Source organism: Lepidochelys olivacea (genome assembly GCF_965140295.1).
Source record: "Lepidochelys olivacea isolate rLepOli2 genome assembly, chromosome: 14".
In the NCBI taxonomy this organism is placed as follows: Eukaryota; Metazoa; Chordata; order Testudines; family Cheloniidae; genus Lepidochelys; species Lepidochelys olivacea.
In genome coordinates this window covers 7,681,800-7,708,862 of record NC_140424.1, presented here as the reverse complement: position 1 = coordinate 7,708,862, position 27,063 = coordinate 7,681,800, and the positions used below count along the sequence as shown (strand labels likewise).

Sequence of the window (27,063 nt, the reverse complement as noted above, 5' to 3'; positions counted from 1 at the left end):
TGCCTCTGGCACCCAGTGGCCTACACTAAGGCTCCCATTATTGCTAACCTTATTGGAGCTGAAACAGGATTAGCAACAGTGGGAAATTTTGGAAAAATGTCTCTATTGTAGGTCCCCTTTCTGCTATGTGTTTAGTCACTTAACAATAATTCTGCATCTGGCATCCAGATGAATCCCATTACAATCTATCACATTCACTATTGCTTGTAAATTTCAAAGTGTAAAACTATTTACCTTTAGACTCGTTTTTGTTTCCTTTTAATTTCTGCTTTGACTCTTGATACATATTGTTTAAAATTTGCCAAGAGATTGCCTAAAAATCTCTTATAACACTTTTCCTGGCAGTATCAAAACAAAGTCCAAGGAGAGAACAGGCAGTGGGGCTTGAACTTTCTCTTTCAGTCAGTTCAGGTTTGAGGCAGAAGGAGCTAGCCATTCGGCATTCGTTCGATGGGTAACTGAGGAAATCAATCCCTGAGACTATCCAAGAGTCTGGCATCTTTCACAAGCAACTAAATTCACTTAAAAAATAAGAAAAAAAAGGCAGTGTTTCTTCCCTATTCTTTTTTTTTTTTTTTTTTTTTTGCAGAGTATGACAGATTTGTGTATGTCTGTATCTAGCCATAAACCCCATTTTGTTTTGTAAATGCTATTTTGATTATAAACTGTCTGTGCTTCCTTGTTGCCTTTTAACTTCCAACTTGGACTTGGCTATCAGGGTCATTAGCAGAGACTCTGTGCTCCTAGCAGCAGACTAACGATGGAGAGCAAGCAAGAGTCATTAACATGATCGATCTTCCATTCAAATGGAATCACCTTTAGAACAATGAGCTGGCTGCAGCCGAGAACAACCAGTGTCCCAGGTGGAATTTAACTAAGCAATGTATCACCTGACAAGGGACATGAAGCCACTTGGGGGTGTCACCTGAGAGAGGGGGCTGAAGCTTTGTAAAAGGACTTTCTTCAGCAAGGGGGAAGGAGACCACAACAAGAAGATAAGGCTGCCCAGGAGGAAAGGAAGAATCCTAGACCCGCTAGACGGACACTGACTAAGACCCAGAGGGCTCTGAAGGGGTGAGGAAAATGAGGCAGGGATGTTTGTGTGGGCTTTGTTATTTTTCCACAGACCTCTGTCTTTCTTGTGTTTGTCTATGGGTTTGTCCACACTGGCCAGCTAATTCAGTGCTGCTGATCGATGCAGCAGCGTCAATTTAGTGGGTCTGGTGAAGATTCGATAAGTCGATGGGAGAGTGCTCTCTCATTGACTTCAGAACTCCATCTCCCTGAGAGGCAGAAGCTAAGTTGGTGGGAGAGCATCTCCTGTTGACATAGCGCGGTGTAGATACCACATTAAGTCGATGTAAGTTATGTCACTCGGGGGGTGATTTTTTTCACACTACTGAGTGATGTAACTTACATCGACCTAAGCGGTGGCGTAGACTAGACCAAAGAGTAAAGTGTAATTGGTTAAGAAGTTGCTCTGCAATGTGTGTGTGTGTCACTTGTTTTATCTGTCTCGAAGTAGCCAAAGGGTGAAAGGCATTCTTATAGAAGTTCTAGCTTGATTTTGAGACCAATGAGGTTTGAAGGAATTCAGATAAGCACTGTGTACCAGTAGCCAGTGAATACGTGCACCTGTCATAACCTTCAGCTTCTTGCCAGCTCTCCTGTATGTCAGATCCTTTTTAAAACTTGAGGTTTTGGATGTTATTTTTTCTGGCTGCATTCCTTTTGCAGATAAATGACATACAGCACTGGAACTGGTGACACAGAGTGTAGGAAATCAGTGGCAGAGACTATCACAAAAGCACTCATCCTGATTTAATATGGGTTTATCCATCATAAAAAGCTCAATGTGTAATATTAAAAAAAAAAACTTTAAACACTGATATTGTTATTATGGATGTTTGCCCAGTACTAAAGCAGGATGGAAAAGATCCACTTCCTACACTGGAAGCTGCCAGTAAAATATCCCTTTTAGCAAGATATCAATCAGCAACAGTAGCCTGAGAAATGCCAATTGGTAATTAAAGAGATTATTTAAAAATTCAGTTTACACTTTATTCGTAATGAGGAGCACTGTGAACTTTCAGACTGCAAGGATAAGCAAAATGGATGCAGTTTTCTTTTAATAGTTTTTTCTACCTAATTCTGTGATGTGCTCATTAACAGATTGCTGTTTGGCTTGTATAATTTACGTACAGAAGATGTAGTTTATGCATCAGGACTTAGTCAGGCAACCATACAATCAAAGGCCAAACATCACTTTTAACTAAAGAGTCTGTTTCTCCTCTTGAAGCACATGTAAAACTTCTATGAACATGTAATTAATAAGGATATTGCCGGCATAACATATGTATTAAATATTCGGATATTGCCTGCACAAAAAAGCAAAATAGATTCCCTAGCATATTATTTTCAATAATATGCAATATAATAGCATGCACTGTAAGCCACACAATGGCTCAGACTTTAGTCTATTTATATGAACCTCACTCATTGTCTAGTGTAAAAATGGTCATACAAGTATTTCCACACTGCAAATCTAAAATGAATTATGATTTTATTACTGTTCAGAGCATATAAGATATGACTGACATTCAGTAGTAAGTGACATTGAATGAAATTTTCAAAAGTGCCTCAGGTACTTAGAGGCCTAAGTCGAACTGAAAGTCAACGATACATAGATTCTTAAGTGCATACGTCAATTTGAAAAATGGGATTTAGATGCTTTTGAAAATGTTACCCTGATGACTTCCCTTGATAAATGAAGAGACTCAAGAAGTACCTTATTAATTAAAAACATACTTCCAGGAGACGTAGAAAGGCATAATTATACCTCAATCTCAGGTAGCCAGAGAAAACTGTCTAGTTTGTTCTTTAGCAGCTTCAATTTTAGTTTACTTATATAATTAATTATAACGTGTTTGTCAAAACAAAAAGTTTTATGGCATTTTATAAAAATCAATTTAGTATTTCAATATAGTTATATAAAAGCAGGGCCAAATTTTCCTCTTAGTTACACCAGTGTAAAAATGTAACATGATAGGAAAGAACAACAGGAACCTCTATTATCAGCAAAAAATGTCCCATCCTGCAAACCCACTTACTTCTGGTTAGTCCCTTACAGAACTACGCATATAAGAAAGAACTACTTGTGCATGTAAAAGTTGCAGGACTGGGCCTCAAGGAACTGATTCCCTATTTCAGTTACAAGAGCCACTTACACCTAGTAAGATTTTCTGCAAAATGACATAATTAAATCCAGCTTTACAAATACCGGTAGGCTCTTATGAAGATGTTTTAATCTGAAAATCAACATAAATAGAATTAGATAGAAGGATATGTTGGTAAACCAACAACAAGGGACACAAGATTTGGATTTAAAATGATTCTCTAAGAAAGTAAGGCAGCCACATTAATACTAGATTTATCTTGGTATGTTTCAACAGCAACCTGTATAAATAAAATAAGTCATAATCAACAGCTGAGAAACAGCACATCTGGTGATTAATCCTCTATGATGATATAAATAGGAGCTGTGATATAGATTTCTGCAATTAAATGTAACATATTTGAATTAGATTGTATTTTGGGCTTTTAGTACTTTACACCCTTTATTAAAGTTTCATATGGGAAACGTGGGCCTAGATCCTGTGAGGTGCTGAGATTATTTTCCTTAACTTCAGTGGGAGTTCAGCACACTCAGTTCCATGGAGGATCAAATACAGATATTAACGGAGATACGGTTTATTTTTAGCTTTAATTTTGATACAAACACTGCATGATGAAAAACGTACATAATTTGTGTCTGAAAAAGAGCAATTCCCCAGCTGTCTGCCAGGTTGAAGAACCACCAATGGTCATTAATAGAACCATGTGCATTTCCTTACTTATTTACACAATTCTTTGTGTGTGACATTCACTTTTTATGATAAGCCTGACTTTTACTAGCCCAGTATATAGTTCTCTTGGTATGCAAGCAAACCTCCTGTTGAGGTTAAAGTATGCATATGGCTCTCAACAAGAGAAGACTACACATAGGTGCTGGAAATAGCAGTGCACAGGGTGCTGCGGCACCCCAGGCTTGAAGTGGTTTCCATTATATACAGGATTTACACCTTGGTTCAATGGCTCTCAGCAGCCCCACTATAAAAATTGTTCCAGCACGCCTGAGAACATATGCTCTCCTTGGGTAGTACCTGCCCTCTGTTCACTGACCCATCTTTAGTGAGATTTACTCTAACATTCCAAACCTCTGAATAGCTTCAAACAGCTGCCATCAACTGGCTAGAGAAATGTACTCTTCTTTTCCATAAATGAAGAGTCTGTACCATCTCCCATCCAACCTCCCTGACCGGTAAATACAGAACACTGGTCCAAGGACCATGAGCAACAATATTCAGTCCTATATAGTGGCAGGTTTGTGGTCTGATATCTTCTGACCCTGGAGAGCAAGAATTGAGCATTTTTATATTATCGGAAAGGGTTGATTCTAATGAAACACACAGTATTTACTTCCAGCCATGAAATGTACCCAAATATCAGATCTCACAGCAAAGGCAAGCTATTCAGGTCATTCATTTATAGAAGAGTTTTAATCTAATTTGCCTCTACAGTTACTATAACATTAAAAAAAAAAAAAACTTTCCAAAGCATTTCTAACATTGTTTTTCTATAAAACACATAACATGTGCAGAAATACATGATAGCATGGTATCGTATAAAGCTTTGTGATGACCATCGTCACTCAAGGTTTCATCACTCCTGAGTAATGTGGCCAACCCAGACTCATGCTGATAAAACAATTATACTATACTGTCATGTACTCCCCATCCATCTGCATGGAGGATGATTACATAGATTCCTTTCATCTTGTTATGCTACTAAATAGAAACAAAACAAGTGTTATAGAGGAGAGCTGCTACAGTAAGACATTTTCCAGGGGTCTCTGGTAGCTTTGGCCTCCTTCTTCCTCAGATTTAACCTATTTTCTCCTTTGCATCAAGAACAAGCCTTTGTTTATCAATCATGTTACAAGCTGAAAGAAATTCTGAGCGGGGAAGAGCCTTGTGGCAAACCTGGAAATTCAACCAACTTGGACTCTGTCAAACCAATATGGGAAGCACAGTCCAAAGTTGAAGCTATTTAATGAAAATATCCCTGTACAGTTATACCATGGGCTATCCGTTCAAGTGTTCAGTGAAACAGTTGCCAGACCCTCATACAAAGAGACGGGCAATTTCTCAGGTAAATAGGCACCATGCCATTTAGAGCTTTCCAGATTAAAACCTAGCTCCTTAAACTGAAGCCAGTGCAGATCGCGGAGAACAAGTGTTGGGCGCTCCCTCTGGGGAAACCCCATCAAAAGTAGGCAGGCCGCTGAATTGTGCACTGCATGAGGTTTCCGAATGGTGTTCAGGTGTAGCTAACATTATGGTACTGCAATGCTGAGCTGCAAATACATGGATAACCGACAAGGCCTGAGTCTAAAAGAATAGGTCACAATACTTCAGCCAAACATAGATAGGAAGCATTAAGGAAGTAGGGATTTTATTGTACAGAAAATCTCTGCAAATTGACTTCCATTTAATCAACCGTGTGTTTTCACGTAGCACAGCTGTATCAGAGGCTTCCTATCAGGAACTCAGCAATGATTCTGTGGTATTTTTGATGATGCCCTAACTACACTGGCTAGAGCATGGAGTAGTCCTAGCGGCACTGCCTGGCAGTCTGACATAATCAAAGGGCTTGATTTAAGAAACGTCCCACCTTTTGGGATACAGCCGTCTTGCAATGCTGTCAAGTTAGCATTAGCCTCATACCACAGAGAGGCTTGACCGCAAACAGCGCATTTTAATAGGGAGCCATCCCGTGTCTCACTCACCACTTTAGGCTTGAATGGCGGCTGAATCTCTCTGTTCTCCAGTTTCTCCCAGTCGATTCTCCTGAAGAATGCATGCTCCCTGACATCTTGCTCTCCCTCAGGCCCACAGCCAAGCCTTTTTGCAGGGTGTTTTGTCATTAACTACAAATTAATAAAACATCAAATGATTAAAGTGACTTTTGGAATGAAAGAGTAACAGACTGTCCACAGGTGGAACTGTTATTGTTCATGTCAAGATGTAGCTCAGCAATAAAATCCTTGTGAAAAGCTATACTTTATTTTTAAAGTGTTAATTTCTTTATTTCAAAGCTAGAGATTGCCTATAGGCACTGAAATTAAAGGCCACACTTTAAACCCTGCTCTCCTCTTTCGTTACACAAAGTTTACCAATACAGGGACAAATTTAGGCATGGTATAGGCAGGCACAATGGAATTACATCTGCATTCATCATGTCTGAATTCAGCCTGTTGTTATTACAATGTAGTCTTGTACATATCCAGAACAGGCTCTATTCGGCTTCAGCAATCAATTAAACTTGATAAATTCCATTACACTGAAATATTTAAAGTACAAGTTCCTGATAATTTTTCTGTGTGTGTTCTGGACACCCCATTACCGCATCTGTCATTTTTTGGCAGCCTCCTGACAGTAACTAATCTGTGCTTCTCCTCCTCCACCCTGAATACCAACTTGATCAATATTAAATACCAGCTGCACAGGAAAACCACACTCACAAAAAGGAGCAATAATGCACACTTTGAAACAGTATTGTGTACCCTAATTAGCAAGGAAATGAGCAGCCAATGAGTATGAGCACTGGCAACTAAGGGATGCAGCCCTCAACCAATATTATGGGACTTCTGAAATCTCTTTATTCTAGTACAGTGGGTGCCATTAATAAATGAGCATTTACTGCATTTCCTTATTTGATGTTACTGTAGTATTTGCCATATGCCCTATCTACAGAATGGGAAATATAATGAGTGGAATAGTTGCGATAACTACTGCAATAAAACTCTCTTAAATTACTGAATTGCATACGTTAATCACTTTAATAGCAATGTATGTATAGCCAGCATATTAAAAAATAGAGCTAAAAGTCAGACTCTTAAGTTTATATATTAGGCAGCTAAACAAGTAGCTTGATTTTAAAAAAATCTTGTACATCCAGCGGTCCCTTTTATGTCAATCAAGCCTCTTATTTAGGTGAGTCAATATGAATGTTGGGTTTTAAAGGTAGTCTCCTTTTTGGGAAAATTTTGCTAGTAAATATGGATTTAGGAGTCAATATCTTGGCACCTACTTTTGAAAAAGATGATCAGATATCTTTGTTCACCTGATTAAACTAGTCCATGTACATAGATGATCATTTTATCATACTTTGTGTTAACAGCAATGATACAAAACAGGGAGCCAAAGGGATTTAAGGAAACAGAATGTACATTAGGTTTGAAACACCTTGTTCTTCAAGCTTAAAACAGCTGCTCACCATTTCTGTTAACTTTCCTCAAACGTGCAATTTGACAGCTAGTGACATCAGAAAGTGTTGCTTATGGTTGTATTAGAATTACATTCTGTTCTAAAATAATAACCCCTGCCAAAAATGAAGACTTGTGAATTGGTTGTACAGTTGCCAACCAGAAGTTACAAGCTGAAGAGCAAGCAGGATTCCTTGGTTTTGGCCAGTTGAGGCTAAGTATTGTATGTTGTTGAAAAGTACAGCACCACACAAATAACATTTCCTATCACAAAAATAAGTACGGTAGCAGCACTGTCTGCACTTGGAGGTACTGCTTTGAATTCTACTCTCCGGGTGTCACATAGGAAGCTCTGTTGCTGGATTCTCATAGACTACACGTGTCCGAGAAAGGGATTTTAAAAGGGTATGAAAGGACATAACATGTCTCCTTGGGTCATTTCAATCACAAAAATGTTCCACAGACACAGCAAAGTAGCATTCACCTTGAATGATGGTCTATTCAGGAAGTTCATATGGATTTGAAGGATGTTAGCAGGAAATTAAATCTAACTCCTCAGAGTCACTTCTGTGCTTGACACCTTTCCCACACTGCTCTGAACTTGCCCTTCTTCAGAGTACTAGATGCTCAGAAAGTATCTTTTGTGAAGAAAATATCTGTCCGTTATAGACAGAGGGAATTCCAATAGCTGAGATTTAGGAAAGCCGTTTTTGTCCATTATAAACTGATAGGACCCTCTAACTACAAAAATTATGAGGAGATCGCACTGTACTTTGTTGGATGCAAATTCTACTTTTAAATATATCAGCAGTATCAGACTTTTTGCATGGGAGGGGTCTACTCAATCTGCTAATAATGAAAAATCTAGAGAGCTGTGTGAGCATAAATGCAGCTGTGTGTGACTTTTGTGGAACATTTGTGACAATATCTTAGTACACTTGGGAATGCCATTAAAGCAGTTTGACTATAAAACACACTTCAGTGTTAGCAGACAATGGGTACTGAGAGATGCTAAATCCAAGCTATACAGTGATCCTACAGTCCAGGTGAATCATTCTAGCAAAAGGTTCAAGGCTGGCTCTCATAGAACTAAGGGCTTTGGCTGCCTAGCTTCACATCACAGCTGAGTAATCTTCAATCTCAATTCAGATGAAACTCTTAAACAATGCTGCATTTTATTTATTATGTAAGACAGGATGGCTGGAAAAGGGATATCAGGCCAGATCAGAGCCAGAATTTTTAATTGTGTTAGCTAAACCTCCTCCTCCCCCCCACAGTTGCAATGAACATTATTTTTAAAATTAAAATGTAAACAACATTTCCCTTAATGCTTACAACCCAAACATTGTGGCACTCTTGTTAATATAGGAGAACAGGAAAATCAGCGTAAGAAATACCGAGAAAAATACCAAATGTAAGCAAGGAGATTAAACAGTGAAAAGAAAAAGCAGCTTTTAAAATTCTTTCATTTTAATAATGTGAAGTGTTGTCTGTAATGTAAGAAAGGAGATCAGACTTTAGGCTACAGTGATATTTATCTGGACAGTTCCCTTATGAACATGATTAGCTTTGTGTCACTTGTGTAGCATCCTTTACCTTGAGGACTGCAAAGGGCTTCAGAAAAGATACTCTGAAATGTAGCCACTTCTGGGACAGGGAGTGTCACAATTCACATAAAGGGCAATGCAAAGAGTAAGGGGGAAAAGAGCAAAGTCTGGCTAAAACACTACGACAAACTTTTCATTTTAGGAAAAATGACATGGGATTTTTCCTATTTCCCCAGAGGATACAGGATCCTCAGGCAAAATACCCCACCAGTACTGTACTTGTACAGAATTTAATTTCTCTGAATATGAAAAATGGACCCTCATGTACAGCAACTAGAGTATTCTACAATAATGAATGGCAAACACTGCATCTTGAGATAACAATCTGGGTGAATAGCATAAAAGAACATCATGTTTCTTTTTTATAAGGGAGATCTACCTTGATCCCAATAGGATTTGAACCTGTGGCAGAAGGAGGATTATGTAATTTCAATCCTGAGATATAGACATTTATGCCATTCCTACGCTATGTTGCAATGGCCTTGCATATATTGTGATAAATCAAATCTCTTTTCATTTTCTCAATGATTTTATCTTTAAAGAAAAAAACGGAGTCAGCGACCGTACTACATATGCAGTTCCAAAGGACACACTGAACTGGGGTAGCAGATGCCAAATTCATTGTCTATTTAAACGCACTAAAATTTTCATCCAGGTGAAGAAGTAATAGACATCTGAAATTCACATTTGGGAAGAGCTACAGAAATGAGGTGCTCCAGGGAATGATACTGAGTCAGAAAAACGTCAACACAAACTTTACTTAGCTAATTCTCCGCAGTCACATTAATGCGCTCCCCAAACCCCCCATTAAAATAGCCTACAATCAGAGATGACCTTAAGCCACAAAGCTTGGACCTGGATCAGAATTTCCTCACCACTCACTGGTGTTTAGGCTGGAGGTTTACATTCAGGCTAATTTCTATCTAAATTCTAAAATGACTCCTTTTAATTGACTGTTTGCAGTGATGCTGTAGCTGTGTTGGCCCAGGATATTAGACCGATAAGGTGGGTGAGGTAATAGGTTTTATTGGACCAACTTCTGTTGGTGAAAGAGAAAGCTTTTGAGCTGCACAGCTCTGTGTAAATTGGTCCAATAAAAGACACTACCTCACCCACCTTGTCCCTCCTGTTAATTCCTTCAGTTCTTCCTATCAGGTCAAACACACAGGGCCAGTGCTGTAGTGTGCCTCCTGCAAAGTGCTGCGTAGGGTCAGCTCCCATTTGGAACCTATCAGAGCTGAGACAGCTTGGCACCTTGCCTGATCTGACTCACAGTGCAGACAATTTAAGAGGCGGGAAAGGCTCACACAACCACCCCATTTGTAACTTCTGCTCTGTATGTGGCTGTAACTGATTCTGAAATCTTTCCCTACCACAAAATAAACAAGAGTTCACACTCTTGCAGACCTGACCTTTGGCAGAGGCCAAGTGAGGATGCAAGTTATCATCCATGTTATCTGCCTAAAATCCGGGCTGGACACTGTTTATATTTGGAAAAGCCCAGTGGTATAAACTCAGTCAAACTCCACAAACTTTGGTTATTTAACACACACTGTTGAAAAAGGACCCCATGATACAGAAGCAACTTGCTTACCCCTTTGCAGATAGAAACAGCTTCTTTGGACAACGATTTAGGATAGGACACATTATGCTCCATTATGGACTGGAAGAGTTCATCTTCATCCTCCCCATCAAATGGAGGCTGCGCAAGGAAAATAAATGAGGTAAAATCATGTGGTGTTAATTTTAATTCCCTATAAATGCTATTTATTTACTGAAAAGCAGATACATTATTGAGGAGTTTTACATTTACAATGTACTCAACAATGCTGGTTATCTAAGGGTTTGTTTATCTTTAATGAGATCTTTTTAAAGTTACCTTGCTGTAGCCACCCTAAAACAATCTAATCAGTACATGATTTAGGCCATTACTTTCAATGACTTTGATCTAAAGTGTCATGTAATTCCAATGATGCTCCCATCTGATTTATGGGTAAATAGTGTTTCTGTGAGGGGAAGACAGTGTCACAAGTATGGGCTACATTTGTGGTTAAAAGACAGTGTGAGGATGAAGAAAACCAGCACAAGATCCATGGGAACTGCGTAAGTCCCACATAAACCCTGAACTAAGAGTTTAAGTGGGACTTAAGTGTCGCATAGGCCTTCAAGTGGCCCTTTGCACAGGGGTGAATATCACCCAAAAAGAACACTCCAGAAAAGAAAGCACCAGTTAGTTATAATGTACACAGAGACAAGAGCTCATGCAAACAAATAAATGTTTACAGATTGCTGGGCCTAATCGTATGTTTTTTTGAAGACATATTCAAGGCAGCTATCATAATTAAAACAAATGTTGATGCATTTATCTGCAAACAAATCTACATAGAGTCATAGAATATCAGGATTAGAAGGGACCTCAGGAGGTCATCTAGTCTAACCCCCTGCTCAAAGCAGGACCAATCCCCAATTTTTGCCCCAGATCCCTAAATGGCCCCCTCAAGGATTGAACTCACAACCCTGGGTTTAGCAGGCCAATGCTCAAACCACTGAGCTATACATCTTCCAAGAAGCCCTGGAGGAATTACTTAGCACTTACTGTAAACGCAGAAAATCCTAATAAGATAATGCTATATAAAAGACTTAAGACTCAATAAATACACAAGCATATCAGACTTCCGCAAGAATAAGAAAACAAGAAGCTGGGATCTCCCAACATTATCCGATGCAGCTGGATTCTACATTTCCAAATTCTCCAATTTATTTCTGATTATTAGTCATTTTGGTGGATTTTTACATGCAAACCCAAAACTGTAGATAAACCCGAAACTCATCTATAGAACATCAGATGTAACAGTACTGTTAAATATCTTAAGTTTCTCTCACATCTTTTTTCTGTCATAAAATACAAAAATGTTGAGGCAACAGAACAATCTGCAAGTAATTGGAGATGGCCACAGACCAGACGCACAGTGATCTTTGGAAGAATTTGAAAGGAAAAAGAAGACAGGAGCAGCACACAGTGTTCAGCTGTTACAAGAGAAGTCAAGAAATCTACTGGGACTTGGCATAGAATCATAGAATCATAGAATATCAGGGTTGGAAGGGACCCCAGAAGGTCATCTAGTCCAACCCCCTGCTCAAAGCAGGACCAATTCCCAGTTAAATCATCCCAGCCAGGGCTTTGTCAAGCCTGACCTTAAAAACCTCTAAGGAAGGAGATTCTACCACCTCCCTAGGTAACGCATTCCAGTGTTTCACCACCCTCTTAGTGAAAAAGTTTTTCCTAATATCCAATCTAAACCTCCCCCACTGCAACTTGAGACCATTACTCCTCGTTCTGTCATCTGCTACCATTGAGAACAGTCTAGAGCCATCCTCTTTGGAACCCCCTTTCAGGTAGTTGAAAGCAGCTATCAAATCCCCCCTCATTCTTCTCTTCTGCAGGCTAAACAATCCCAGCTCCCTCAGCCTCTCCTCACAACTCATGTGTTCCAGTCCCCTAATCAAGCATGCGAAGGAACAAGAGAGGCTGGCTACACACTGTACATATAATAAATTCTGTGGTTGTTCCAGCTCACTCTCTCAGGAGAATCACTTACATAAATCTTCCCCACATCGAGAGAACACCAGAGCTCTTTAGAGCTGGTTTGTTACCTTCAACTACACTTTGCAGTACAGAACTTGCTTTTTCAGTTGTGTAATTTGGTGACCAGAATCACACTACACGTGCAGGGAAAGGGCTCTGTAATTAACTGTGGTTTGAGCAGCAAGCCCTCTGCTTTGCCCCCAGGCACACAATACAAAAACACTGTGATGATTCTGAGCCTTACCGTCCATGAAGAGTACCTAAAAACTCTGCTATTATGTTTCCAGGGGCTCTCTCACAGTTGCATAATACTTCTTCCGTTTATTATGCACTGCCTTGTAAAGTTCCTCTCATTAGATTTTGAAGAACAGCTGCAATATAATTCCTACCTGGCCAGCTAGCATCTCATATAACAGCACGCCGTAGGCCCACCAATCTACTGATTTTCCGTAGGGCTGATAAGCAATAATCTGTGAAATAATGAAAATAAAAATACCTGTGTTCAATAAGGTCAGCGGTGAATCAAATAAATGACTTATGGAGATAAATACATGCCACTGAAATGCATAGAGAACCCAATCCTGTCATCCTTATTGAGGTCAAAATCCCACTCGGATTTATGCACTTTACAGCACAGAATCCAGATCCTCGTGTTAGAATTGTAGGGCCAGATTTACAAAGGTATGTAGGCACATAAAAATGCCAATTGGCACCTAGAAGGATTTACCAAAGCAGCTAAAGCAGGTTAGATGCCTAACTCCCATTAAAGCGCCTTTGAAAATCTGACTAGGTGCCTTTTGCTTCTTTAAACATCTAGATACCTTTGTAAATCTGGCCCTTCAAAGATTCAGGATGTGCTTTTGAAAATAACGAAGCAGGTAGAGTAATGGTACACAAGAAACCAGAATGATTTCATCAAGCCATTCATGTTAAATAATCAAATAATCATTTTCACTTCATTCGGAGGGTATCAACAATTCAGAGTTTAATTTCATTACTCTGTAATATTTACATTTTGACCCACTCTAAAAAGAGGCAAAAATCCCAAAAATGTGAGCAAGACCCCTGAAAATCTCAGCTTTGTTTCACCGTGCTACACAAGTCTCGGGCTCTTCATCTGAAATCAGGAAACCAGTTATGCCAACAGGAAAGAGGTTTCTGCCATTCAGACTAATGACAATTTCCAAGTATTTTTCACCCAGGATTCAATTCAGACTTTAGACATAAGTGCATATTGAGTGCTGACATTACGAAAGTCTGGTGGATGTACAAACTCAACACACACTTCTTCAAAGGGCAGTGCTAATTTATTTTAAAGGTGCATTGCAGCATATAGTCGGTTACAGTCTCAGATCTAAATGCCATTTCAGTTTAACATCATTTGTTTGTATCTTAACTATTAATGATTTCTAGTAATTCTGAAGAGATTACCCATTCCATTTTTCTCCAGTAAAGGGAATGTTCTGAAACATTCTTGGATATTTCTCCTCTAATACAGGTCTCTCCTATTTAGTTTGGGGGCAAGTCTAGTTGACCCTGAAACCATAATTCGTCTATTTCAGAGGAATAATCAGACAATGAGATACTGTCCTTTCACTATTAAATATTCCTTAATTTAGTCTCCTTTTCCTGCTACCACGTGTTTTTCATTCTCTGTGAAACAAATTGCTGAGACTAGTGCAGATTACACACCCTAGGTTCTCAGCAGTCTCGTAAAGGAATTAAACCAGCAATCAGTAAGGAAAACACTTAATTATCAGTTCAACAAAACAGCGCTACTTAGCCACTACCCAAAGACTTCAGAACCTATCTGCAAATAATTGTCTTCACTAGGGTAATAACAGGACATGATCTGGAAGTTAGCAATCTGTCTCTTAGCAAAGAAACTCAAAATAAGTCACTCTGAAATACATTACTCATGAGTTAGCAGCTGAAATGAGTAGCTAAGGACATCTAAATTACAGTGTTTGTATCTTAACTTTACTGTAGAAAACTAATTTTTAGAATACAGTGTATTTTCTCTTTTTTATTCAGTGGTAACTGCTATTAATATGAACCTCTAATTAAACTAACAATCTAGAAAAAAATGGAGAAGAATTTTAAAGAGCTCCTTTTAAATTGTGGGGGAACATGTAAATCATTGTATTTAAGTTTGGAAAACGTCTACTGGTCAGAGCAGGGGATTGGGAATCGAGATTCCTGGATTCTATTCCCTGACTTTGTATAATTTACCACATGTCATTTGTGTTTTCTGTACCTACCTCCTTCTCTATAGCTAGGCATAATGAATTTACTGCTGGTACAATGCTTTGAGATTCTTAGATGAAAGGGGCTACAAAAATGCAGATTTAATTTTACAATTCTTTTGCAATTATCACATATACTGGGCCTTATAACATACACTTGGGGCCACCTACTTCCTGCTATAGCGGTTGATAGACTTGATTACTCTCAATGTATTTTCCACTCACCAGTAAGTTCTCAGGGGGTCTATTCAAAATCAGTGTTGCTACTTCAAAGAACAAACACTTTCAAAATTTCAACCAGAAGAAAGGACTGGCCTTTATACATAAAACATGTTAAAAAATACCTCACTGTACTGGAAAAATTCCAACCCTATCAGAGAGTGTTTTCAGCCACGGAGTAATGGCTGTATTTTTAAAAGGTCGTTAAAATGCAAGGACAGAATATTTTTTACAATTAGTATGTTTCCTTGCAAGGAGCCTAATTAGAGATATTTTGTAAACTGAAATTAGAGAAAATTAGAGACAAAATATTAAATCCATGTAACAGAGGGGGCAAAATCCTTCTAAAATGTCTATCCAATGGGTTCTCTACCTGGGGGTACCAAATAGGTCTGCGGAAGTAACAATCTTCCCTTTCTCCATGGCCAGATGGCCGGGGGTGGGAAAGAACAGAACATTTTTGCTATTTTAACATGGGGTTTTGGTATGGAAAAGGTCAAGAAACACTTGTCTGCTGATGCTGACTATTCATTTACCCTGTAAATTTGTGTCTAAGACACTGAAGAAACTATGCAGTATCTCCTCCCTCCAGGAATGCTGAAAGAGTCAATAAGATGCAGGTAGGATCAAAGGGTGGGATTTATAAAGGCACCTAAGGAAGACAAATTCCATTGAAAGGGACTTAGTTGCTCTTTGAAAATCCCACTCAACGTGCTTATTAAACTCTTTCATTGAACCTTGGAATGTGGTGTCCCAACTGGTTTCATCCTGAGAAATATGGTTTCACGTTTAATATTAGAACTCAATTCTTGAACATGTGGAATTTTCTAGTATATACCACAGCTCAAAGCCACCAGGAATTATTGGCACAGTGAAAATAAAATGATGTTTTCCCCTCAAATTGGGGAAATAAACCTAGGTGATGCCATGACAACGCAGAGCAGGTGGAATGATGCATTTGTTGCACCTTTTGGACCCCTCAAAAGATTTTAAAACAACAACAACACAACCCTAATTAAGTATGTCCCATGTGAATTACTAGCTAAATTCTAATATGGGTTTATAGATATGGTAAAATTGAAATGCAAAAGAGTAACCTGCCATGTTAATTTATTAACCTGTCCATCACTCACAGTGAAACTGGCAGCTTGGTTCACACATAAATTGGAGCTATTCAAAGCACTAATTGGGAATGTAATGGGAAAAAATCTGGACTTGAAAGAAGGGCAATAATTTGGTGGGGGCAGGGAAGGAGTGCAGTTATTTTGGTTCAGGTTGTGCAAAATATGTAGGGAAGATACTCAGTTTTTTGGCTTTCCAGTCATATAAAAGTCAAACTGTCAATACTCACTTCAAGAGAAAAATATATATATTTTTAAAACAGCAAAAGCTACTAAATGTGGCAGGTGTCAATTCCTCCCTGAGTAACGAGGCAGCCCTGGCAGAAAGTGGTAATTCTTAATAAAGGATAAAACAGAAATTTGGCAAGCTCTGACCTCATGTTCAGAGATGGAGACTAATCTGTTGAATCCAACAGTAAACAAATCTTGCCAATCTGTTTCCTCACCAAGATGTGGCTCATGGAGTTTGGAGAGAGAGAAGAGAAGCAGATTCAAAACACTTTCTCAATGGGGGAGGGAGGGATGGGAGAGCGGTAGGTTCCTACCCATTGTTTCCCCATCACCCTTTATTGTAACTCTGATAATTAATAACACTAACGTATTTGCAAATCTAATAGGATTTTATAAAAAGCTGAGAGCATAGACAGAACTCATCATTATTATTTGGGTGTGGTGGTGCCCTAAAGAACCCAATTAGTAATTGTACCCCATTGTCCTGGACACTGTGCACACACACAATAAAAGGACAGGTCCTTACCCTTGAGAGAGAAAAGTCCTAAAGGAAAGCATAATTCCTCTAAAGGGCTGAAGCTCTTCATCACTGGATGTAATCTGGTCAGTGTGAATGGACTGCTGTAAACTGCAAATGGCACAGGGTAGTACTGAAATGCTGCTATTTTGTGCATGGGCTAGTTTCCTGCTTCACTGTAGAATCAAGAACACTTAAAATTAATTAGTTCACTATTTCAAGTAATTCCCTCCTTCACTAAATTCTTGTCATTAAAATGGTTTGTGTACTGTGAGTCCATTGTCACATTCAGTCTCAGAACTGGCTGCTTTTCAGTGGTAGGTGAAAAGATCCCTACACAGCGTGTGAATTCTGGGATCCTTTTGGGTACAAAGTGAAATATAAATACAAATGATCCAATAAAATGACTACTACTGCTATAATAATAAATTCAGCTTTTAAAAGGAATATGTATCCCTGCCACAAGCAACAGTCAAAGTCCACTTTTCCAGCATTCAAAATAGTTATCAACCTGCTATACTCCTGGCAGGAACATGTTGTTGTTTTTTTAACATTTAAAAAAAAACATTGTTTTGGGGTCTCTCAGAATCAACCTTTCAGTCACTGCAAGGATTCTAACTCTTGGGATTTTGTTTTGTGCCCAAGAGAGAAGTTTGTGGTACAAGCTATTAGAATCCCTTTTTTATTAATACTGGTTTTGACATGCATCTCCCTCAGTCTCTGGTGACCAGCCAAGGAGATACTGCACCATTAATCAATTTCAAGGTTATCAGAAATACAGCCATAAATATTTATATTTCAGCTCAGCCCAATAATGAAAATTCCATACAGGATAATCAGTTTACTCCTGCCCGACAGAATTGGTTGCACCAAGCATACAATTATTTTAACCTTTGCACAGTTCTCAAATCTTGAACTTGTATGTGTAAAAATACCCCCTTTGTCCAATGTGCACTATGCATGAGCTAAAAATATTATGCAAAATTTCCTAAGACAAATAAAGGAAACCCATTATTTTACAGTACTGCATTCATTGTCGACCTGGGAATCACCTCCCACAAAAAGAGTGGGGTCATGAATAGGTATCAGGGGATCATGAGTACCATGCCCTTTCCATATTGCTAAATGAGGGAGAGGGTGGAGGGAGGAGAGAGTGAGAAGAGTGGTGATGGTGATTTGCATCTCATCCTTCTAGAAACTTTTCACAGAAGCCACTCCCAAGATGGTTGGATGATTGGTCCCCTCCTCTGCTGAAACCACTGTTTCCCTCTTTGGCTGACTGGAAATGGGAAGATTTAAAATCAAAAACCTCCGATGAGAATTCATCTTCATATTTATAATTTTGCTTTGAATTCAATTAGGTTCTATTGCTGAATATATAAAGACACTTTGGATGTATCTTATACATTTAAGTTATAATCTACTGTAAAATCTAGCCCACTGGGAGGCCTTAGAACAAACATGCTGAAATTCCTTTGCCAGCAAAAGGGAATGAGATAGTATGTGCCTTGGTATTCTTATGCATTATTTATATTTCCCTAGTGCCAAGGTAACTTACCACTGGTCTAAACTATAGCCGGGATCAACGCTCTGAGATCGATCCACCGGTGGTTGATTTAGAGGGTCTAGTAAAGACCTGCCAAATCAACTGCAGATCGCTCTCTAGTCAACTGCTGTACTCTACCCTCTTCCGTCAACTTACCGTGGCATAGACCCCAGCGGTAACTTGACCTAAGGTACGTTGACTCCAGTTACTTTATTCACGTAGCTGGAGTTGCATAGCATAGGCCGACTTACCACGGTAGCGTAGACATAGTCTTAGTTATAGACAAGGACCCCATTGTTCAAGGCGCTCTACAAATATAGAAAAAGACAGTCCCAGCCCCCAAAGACCTTACAGTTTAACTCATTATGCATCTTCAAATTCCTCCATAAAACTCTTCTCTGCTGTGATGCCTATAAAAAACTTGACCCGGTTAGGCCGCTGGTGCACCAATACCATGGCCTTGCTTTGAGGCTCATTGCATAGTTTTAGATAACAATTCTTCCTCTAGTGTTGTGTCCTCAGAAATGAAGGAAAACCAGTTGGCTGAAAGACACACGCATGCTCTGAAATCGAATATAAACAAATACTATTTTCCTCCAGTTACAGAATGTTGTGGTAAAAGGATAATTTTTTCATATGAATTAAAGTGAAAATGCACCATTTCAACTATACCATTCAACAGACCATGTTTTCTCTGGCTATAGCTGGCACAAGACTATCACCCATAGATATGGCACTATCTTCTTTGTGTACTTTGCTATATTGGCTTCATTTGCATTTTGATGGGAAAAGGTGAAATGCTGACCTGGGTTATTCTGATCTCCTGCTGCAAGTAACAGCAATTCATGAAAACACAAGGTTTGTTAACATTTCACACAGGTACAGACTATTAACTATGAGAAGAAAAAAACATGTCTTGCTTCCAATTTCAGTAAAGTGACAAAATTCACATTATACATTAATTAATATTTTTCCCCACATATAAATCGTCTGTGCTTTAACAAATATTAAATTATAGCTGGAAATGCTCCAATCAGAGACGCATTTTAACTAGTGTTGAGTAAAATAGGCTGCCTTTTGGATCAGGAAGAAATTCCTTTACATGAAAAAATGCCTTTACACAGAACCATAGATCTAATTACGGAGATGTGGATTGTGGCTCCAGAGTTATGGTTGTGTTGAGATTTGCAGGCAAAACGGGATTTAAATCAGTGCTCTTGAATTTAGGGTCCATGCTCAATACACATAAACAGCAGATCCTAATACTTAGATCTTCCAATCACTTAATGACTACAGTCCCTTATTTCTCATTTGGTCTTATACCTAAGTTAACTATTGAATGTACAACTCTCTCTCTCTCTCCCATCTGATATCACATCTTCATTTTGCACAGGCTGGAATTAAGGCTGGGGTTTCAGTACTTGGTTGTGAGTATGCCGAGTAGCTGCATGCTCAAGGTGAGAAGGTAATGTTTTTCTGCCAAGCAGGCTGAGTATATGTGGGTATTAGAATGTTTAATTGATAAGACTTATAAATTGTAGTTCTGGATGTTCATATTGCCAGAAATTTCCTTGATGTTTTAAAAGAAAAGGAGTACTTGTGGCACCTTAGAGACTAACAAATGTATTTGAGCATAAGCTTTCGTGAGCTACAGCTCACCTCATCGGATGCATAAAGTGGAAAGTACAGTGAGGAGATTGTATATAAAATAAAATACTTTATGTATCCGATGAAGTGAGCTGTAGCTCACGAAAGCTTACGCTCAAATACATTTGTTAGTCTCTAAGGTGTCACAAGTACTCCTTTTCTTTTTGCGAATACAGACTAACACGGCTGCTACTCTGAAACTTGATTTTTTAGTAATTGTGTTGATGCACTTGAGCTACCCTGCCTGTAATAACTTAACTAAGATTTTTGGGTGGATATGGGTAAAGTAAACTTTTCTCATTATAAACCCTGACTATAAACATCTGACTACAATTTGCATTGAATAAGTCAGACAGATGTTGTTTTTGGGTAACTCTGACAATAGTAATGGGAAATTTGGGGGAAAACTTTAGATTTGTTACGTCAACTGCATCAGAGTTCTGAATTTGCGGTTTAATAGGAGGAGCTTTCTCAAATCCAAAGGTGGTTGCCCAATTTTGTATCAGGTGATAAGACAGACATTATCCAGAATACAGTGCAGAAGCTTTGCAGGAAAATTGGTGAACCATTGCAGGAATTCATTAATCTCTTGTTGAAAATTAAGAGACTCGTGAGTTCCTGAAAATAGTGCAAATGCTTGTTAATATATTTTATAGCAACTGTGAGAACCCATGGTGAGATGCGTTAATGAAGCTACATTTGCTCCCAATAACAACCTCATTAACATCTGTCAGCATTGTAGGACTTTAAAATTAAATGCACAAGTCTTTTTATATGCATGCATGCTACAACATTTAATGAAACTGGACTGACAGTTCAAGCTGGCATTATGGCTTGCTTAGCAGTTTGTTATTATGAGCACAAATTTGAATTTCAATCTGATAAACAAACCATGCTTCAAGTTTCTCATGAGATAGATATTCCCTAAATAAAATCTTATTAAGGGTCTTTTTTATTCATTCACAAAAGTATCACATCTTCCCGCAGAAGCCAGGACAGTCCTAGGCATAAAACAGCCGTTTTGTAGCTGTCATATATTCACTGGGTGAAATGTTCACAAAGTCGTATGCTACTTCCAATGTTAAATGTTTACCTCTGGTGCAATGTAGTCTGGAGTGCCGCAGAATGTCCTAGTTGTTACGCCATCTGCCATATGTTCTTTGCACATCCCAAAATCTGCAATCTTTATGTGTCCTTCTGAATCCAACATCACATTATCTAATTTCAGATCTCTATGAAGAATCACAGTAATTTAATATTAATAGTTATGCCAACTAGGGCACCAAAAACGTCATCTTACATCAGTTGCATTACTGAATACTATGTGTTTTTTATATATATACACACACACACAGTGGACAGAGGGGAATCTTTCAGATGATGCCTTAAAAACAGGGAGTTTTTTCTGTGTCTTCTGTTGGATATTAAAGATCCCATGGTATCTTTCATAAATGTAGGGGTTTGTTCAAGAGTTCATCAGCCATATCATCCCCCTTGAGTATGCTGCTCCACAGAAGTGGCTGCATTTCATCATGTAGTATACAGTCTGTGAAGCACTTTGGGTGGAAGATGATACTTCAGCAATGAAACAATACAGCCAAGCAGTATGTCTCGGGGAAGAAGAGGAGGAGAGGCCAAGGGGGGCTTGACAGGAATAGTGTAAAAATGGATAGTAAGATGAAGTTTTTTCACAAGGCCAAAAAGTCTCATTACAGATTAACAAGACATAAATGCTGTGGTGTCAAAGGAATGTTATGTGACCACAAATGGGAGGAGAGGTGTGCATGGGATACTCTCTATTAAGGAGTTGGCTACACTATGAAAAAGTTTGAGGATCACTACTCTAAGTCAAGCTTCTAAACTAGTAATGAACAAGTAATCACTTAATTAAAGGTCAGCATTCAACAAAATGAAAACTGAATTGTTCCTCAAATTAAAATCAGAAGGTAGAATTGCTCATTAGGCCAATGTTTTTTGCTTTGCTGTCTGACCAATATTGTCTGATGCCCTTGAGTCAAAGCTTTCAGTCTCTACTATTCACAGGATCCCATTATGCATTGAAGTACTATGCCCTTCTTGATTCTGCTGTCTTTTACATTTGTCTTTGCATATTAAAATCTTCATTCATAAAATATATGGCAGGCTAACAATGCTAAATTCCTAATTGGCAGTGTTCTTATGTTCAACATTTTATTTCTGCAGAAATGTGTGGGTACTGAATTATTAGAGGGTCACACAAGGTACACCTAGAGCATTCTAACTCAACTACACTAATGTGGTAGACAATATATAACAAATACAGGCATGCGCACACACACACACTCACTCTCTCTCGCGCGCACACACACACACACACCCCTTTACATAAACACACGCTTTAGGACACATGAATGTATGCAATGCAATAAGATATAACAAATGTTTCGAACTCAAGCGTTTTCAATTGAATGCTGCAGAGTGCAGATGTCAACATAGCTAAGATATGCAGTCACCCTTAGTTAAAGGAACATCACCGACAAAACAATGAAGTTTAGTTATTAACAGCAAATTGACTACTTTTTATAAAAACATCTTTTAAAAGACTGTAAATAGCCAAACACATTAGTCTCTCCAGGATTTTAATAGGAATTACTTGTGTCAGTTAGTACTCACCTATAAACAATTCCTCTTTTATGGAGAAAGAATAGCCCAATTGAAATCTCAGCTGCATAAAACCTGTAAGAACATAATTTCAGTTTTCTTATCTTCCGCGTATAATTTTCCTCTGCAGAAATGTATTTGAAACTCTCCACACCAAAGAATTAAAGCAAAGGAGTAGGAGAAGCTATTGCATTCTTGTATATATAAAGCAGTAAAGATAATATCCTGCATCAACTTGATTTTCAAAGTAATTCATCAAGTGTTTGATAATATTTTGACAAGACAGGGTAAAACAATTGGGCATTTCTTCCTAAATTAAGAAGAACAGTGCACTTATTGCATGGCAGTTATGTGGTAAGTAATCTGACTGGATAGGTCATTCCTCTCAATGCCTGATCATATCAGATTATTTATGACTCATAATGCTGATTTATTTACACTGAGATTCACACATCATTAAAATAATTGATAAAAATATTATTCCTTTATACAAATGTTAATGGCTGAATTACCTCAAGCTAATTGAACTAACTGCCTGCCCTATGCAATATCATTGCCAAAAGTAGTTTAAGTATATACAATAATGATGAGCTTTTGAAGTCAGAGTTACGGATGATACTAAACTGGGAGGAGTGGTAGATACGCTGGAGGGGAGGGATAGGTTACAGAAGGACCTAGACAAATTGGAGGATTGGGCCAAAAGAAATCTGATGAGGTTCAATAAGGATAAGTGCAGGGTCCTGCACTTAGGATGGAAGAATCCAATGCACCGCTACAGACTAGGGGCCGAATGGCTAGGCAGCAGTTCTGCGGAAAAGGACCTAGGGGTGACAGTGGACGAGAAGCTGGATATGAGTCAGCAGTGTGCCCTTGTTGCCAAGAAGGCCAATGGCATTTTGGGATGTATAAGTAGGGGCATAGCGAGCAGATCGAGGGACGTGATCGTTCCCCTCTATTCGACATTGGTGAGGCCTCATCTGGAGTACTGTGTCCAGTTTTGGGCCCCACACTACAAGAAGGATGTGGATAAATTGGAGAGAGTCCAGCGAAGGGCAACAAAAATGATTAGGGGTCTAGAACACATGACTTATGAGGAGAGGCTGAGGGAGCTGGGATTGTTTAGCCTGCAGAAGAGAAGACTGAGGGGGGATTTGATAGCTGCTTTCAACTACCTGAAAGGGGGTGCCAAAGAGGATGGCTCTAGACTGTTCTCAATGGTAGCAGATGACAGAACGAGAAGTAATGGTCTCAAGTTGCAGTGGGAGAGGTTTAGATTGGATATTAGGAAAAACTTTTTCACTAAGAGGGTGGTGAAACACTGGAATGCGTTACCTAGGGAGGTGGTAGAATCTCCTTCCTTAGAGGTTTTTAAGGTCAGGCTTGACAAAGCCCTGGCTGGGATGATTTAACTGGGAATTGGTCCTGCTTCGAGCAGGGGGTTGGACTAGATGACCTTCAGGGGTCCCTTCCAACCCTGATATTCTATGATTCTACTGCAGAGATGTGCCAATTACATGCAAGAAGGCCAGTAAAAAACAAGATTGATTATTACATTTAATAAAAAGGAGCAGGCAACATAGCTCTTAAAATGCTGGTTCAGAATTGTTTTTAGTCTCTTTGACGGGGCAGGCCATCAGATGGTGTACAATGTCATAGCTCCACAGACGTCAGGAAATCAGCTGGAAATCAGTGGCGCTATGTACATTTACACCAGCTGAGGATCTGACCCGTGAGATGACTCTGGTTTTTATTTAGTACTTAGTCAGGTCATGCTTACATTTTTGTCTTTTATGTGTCAAATATTTAAAATTAAGGTTTTTTTTAATGACTCTTACTTGATGATTTTAATCATACTGAGCAAGTTCCAACTTAACAGCTATTTTTCTTCATTTTTAAAAACAGAACAGGTCACACTTTACATTAAGGTTTAATGGATAAACTGTTTATAAAATGCTAATAAATGATTAATAGACATTAAAAGCATTTTACAAACTTGAGTAGTACATTTTAAAGAAAAGTACATCAGAAGGTGTTACAGATGCTTAGCAACCCTATTGATCTGTTGGACATCATAACAATATATAACAATTTGATTAACTATTTATTAAAACACCTAATGTATTAACTCTTAAAACTATCTATAAATTGAACCTTAATATAAAGTGTGACCACAGTATCTATCACTGGATATGCATTAAATTAAGCTTAATTACATAGTAAATGCTGAATCTGTTTCTTGTCTCTCACAGTGTTGTTCATTTAGTGTGAATTGTTAATAGCCATATTGTACTCTGGTTTACTTGTTAAAAAACTTGTCGCCATTGATTTTAAATTTTTTCCCCCCAAGGTGAAGCTATCTCCTACAATATGTGCTGTGTGTTTAGACCAGCAGGCCCACAAAGTTTCTATTAGACTGGATAAAAATATGACAGCCCCAATTTCTATATAATACTGTACATACTGGACACATCTGATCCCTCTGCTGCAGTGTAAAATTAGTAATGACTTTATTTAAATCAACGAACACTCACACTGCCTGTGGCTCCTTAAATTTTCCTACTTGCTGAATGTGATACATGAGGTCACCACCATTCACATACTCCATAACGAAGTACAGACGATCCTAGAACATAGTATTAAAAAGGTAAACACATTAGGCATAAGGTACTATGTACTGGCATATGTACTGCCCAGTAGAACATATTATTAAAAAGGTAAACTCATTAGGCATGAACAGTGATGTATTCTCCAGTAGGGGTCACTACTATAAAGATTATAATACAAAACAATAAGAATGAGTCTATATATTCTGCACATTATGGCAAAAACAATTTTATAGATCAGGAAACAGAAATAGAATGACTTATAGATGTTGCAAGGGTCAGTGCCAGGCTGAAACTCCATTCAGCCTTGCCCATTTTAGTGATGCAAGTTTATTTCTTATTACTTGTATTACAGTAGTGCCCACAATGTTACAAGTACTGTTCATACAGGCAGGAAGACATAGCTAAGCCCAAAAGCTCATGTTTTTTAAGACAACAAAAAACTCTACAGATGGTTAGAAATTCTTGCCTTGTGAAAATGGGCATTTCCAAACCTATGTTGTAACATTTTCCCTAGGAAGACAAGGAAGATGAAAGCGCACCTGATTTTAAAAGAAGGTGACAAGAAAACTATTAATATGATTTCAGAAAATTGGGTTCATGAGTCTTGATACTGAACTGGCCAACTCCAAATCATTTTTGTCCCACACTCCCTACTTCAGCGAAAGGCAGATTTAAGGCATTTTGGAGGGAGAATTTTCTCGCAGTGTTAAAATGGCTTTGTCCAAAAAATGTACAAACCTGGGTGTCTGAAATTAGACATCTAGAGTAATGTTTTCAAAACACCTAAGTGACTTAAGAACACAATAAAGGCCATACTAGGTCAGATCAAAGGTCCATCCAGCCCAATATCCTGTCTACCAACAGTGGCCAATGCCAGGTGCCCCAGATGAAGTGAACCTAACAGGTAATGATCAAGTGATCTCTCTCCTGCCATCTATCTCCACCCTCTGACGAACAGAGGATAGGGACACCATTCCTTACCCATCTTGGCTAATAGCCATTAATGGACTTAACCTCCATGAATTTATCCAGTTCTCTTTTAAACTCTTTTAAACTCTGTTACAGTCCTAGCCATCACAACCTCCTCAGGCAAGGAGTTCCACAGGTTGACTGCGCGCTGAGTGAAGAACTTCCTTTTATTTGTTTTAAACCTGCTGCCCATTAATTTCATTTGGTGGCCCCTCGTTCTTATATTATGGGAACAAGTAAATAACTTTTCCTTATTCCCTTTCTCCACACCACTCATGATTTTATATACCTCTATCATATCCCCCCTTAGCCTCCTCTTTTCCAAGCTGAAAAGTCCTAGCCTCTTTAATCTCCCCTCATATGGGACCTGTTCCAAACCCCTGATCATTTTAGTTGCCCTTTTCTGAACCTTTTCTAATGCCAGTATATCTTTTTTGAGATGAGGGGACCACATCTGTACATAGTATTAAAGATGTGGGCGTACCATAGATTTATATAAGGGCAATCAGATATTCTCCATCTTATTCTCTATCCCTTTTTTAAGGATTCCTAACATCCCATTTGCTTTTTTGACTGCCGCTGCATACTACATGGACGTCTTCAGAGAACTATCCACGATGACTCCAACATCTTTCTCCTGATTAGTTGTAGCTAAATTAGCCCCCATCATATTGGAAAAAATAACCCCAACTATACATACAATGTGCATTACTTTACATTTATCCACATTAAATTTCATTTGCCATTTTATTGCCCAATCAC

At 38.6% G+C, this 27,063-nt stretch overlaps 1 protein-coding gene across 1 annotated transcript in view; it reads right to left on the bottom strand.

Annotated features, from left to right (window-relative positions):
* Positions 1–27,063, bottom strand: part of PRKCA (protein kinase C alpha) — a 314,756-nt gene that overhangs the window by 4,873 nt on the left and 282,820 nt on the right. Inside the window, exons 11-16 of the mRNA XM_084647060.1 lie at positions 25,258–25,349; positions 22,739–22,801; positions 21,180–21,318; positions 12,949–13,029; positions 10,568–10,675; positions 5,888–6,028 (exon numbers count right to left, since the gene is read on the bottom strand). Of these exons, the coding sequence (XP_084503186.1) occupies positions 5,888–6,028; positions 10,568–10,675; positions 12,949–13,029; positions 21,180–21,318; positions 22,739–22,801; positions 25,258–25,349 (624 nt within the window). The remainder of the gene's footprint in view (positions 1–5,887; positions 6,029–10,567; positions 10,676–12,948; positions 13,030–21,179; positions 21,319–22,738; positions 22,802–25,257; positions 25,350–27,063) is intronic.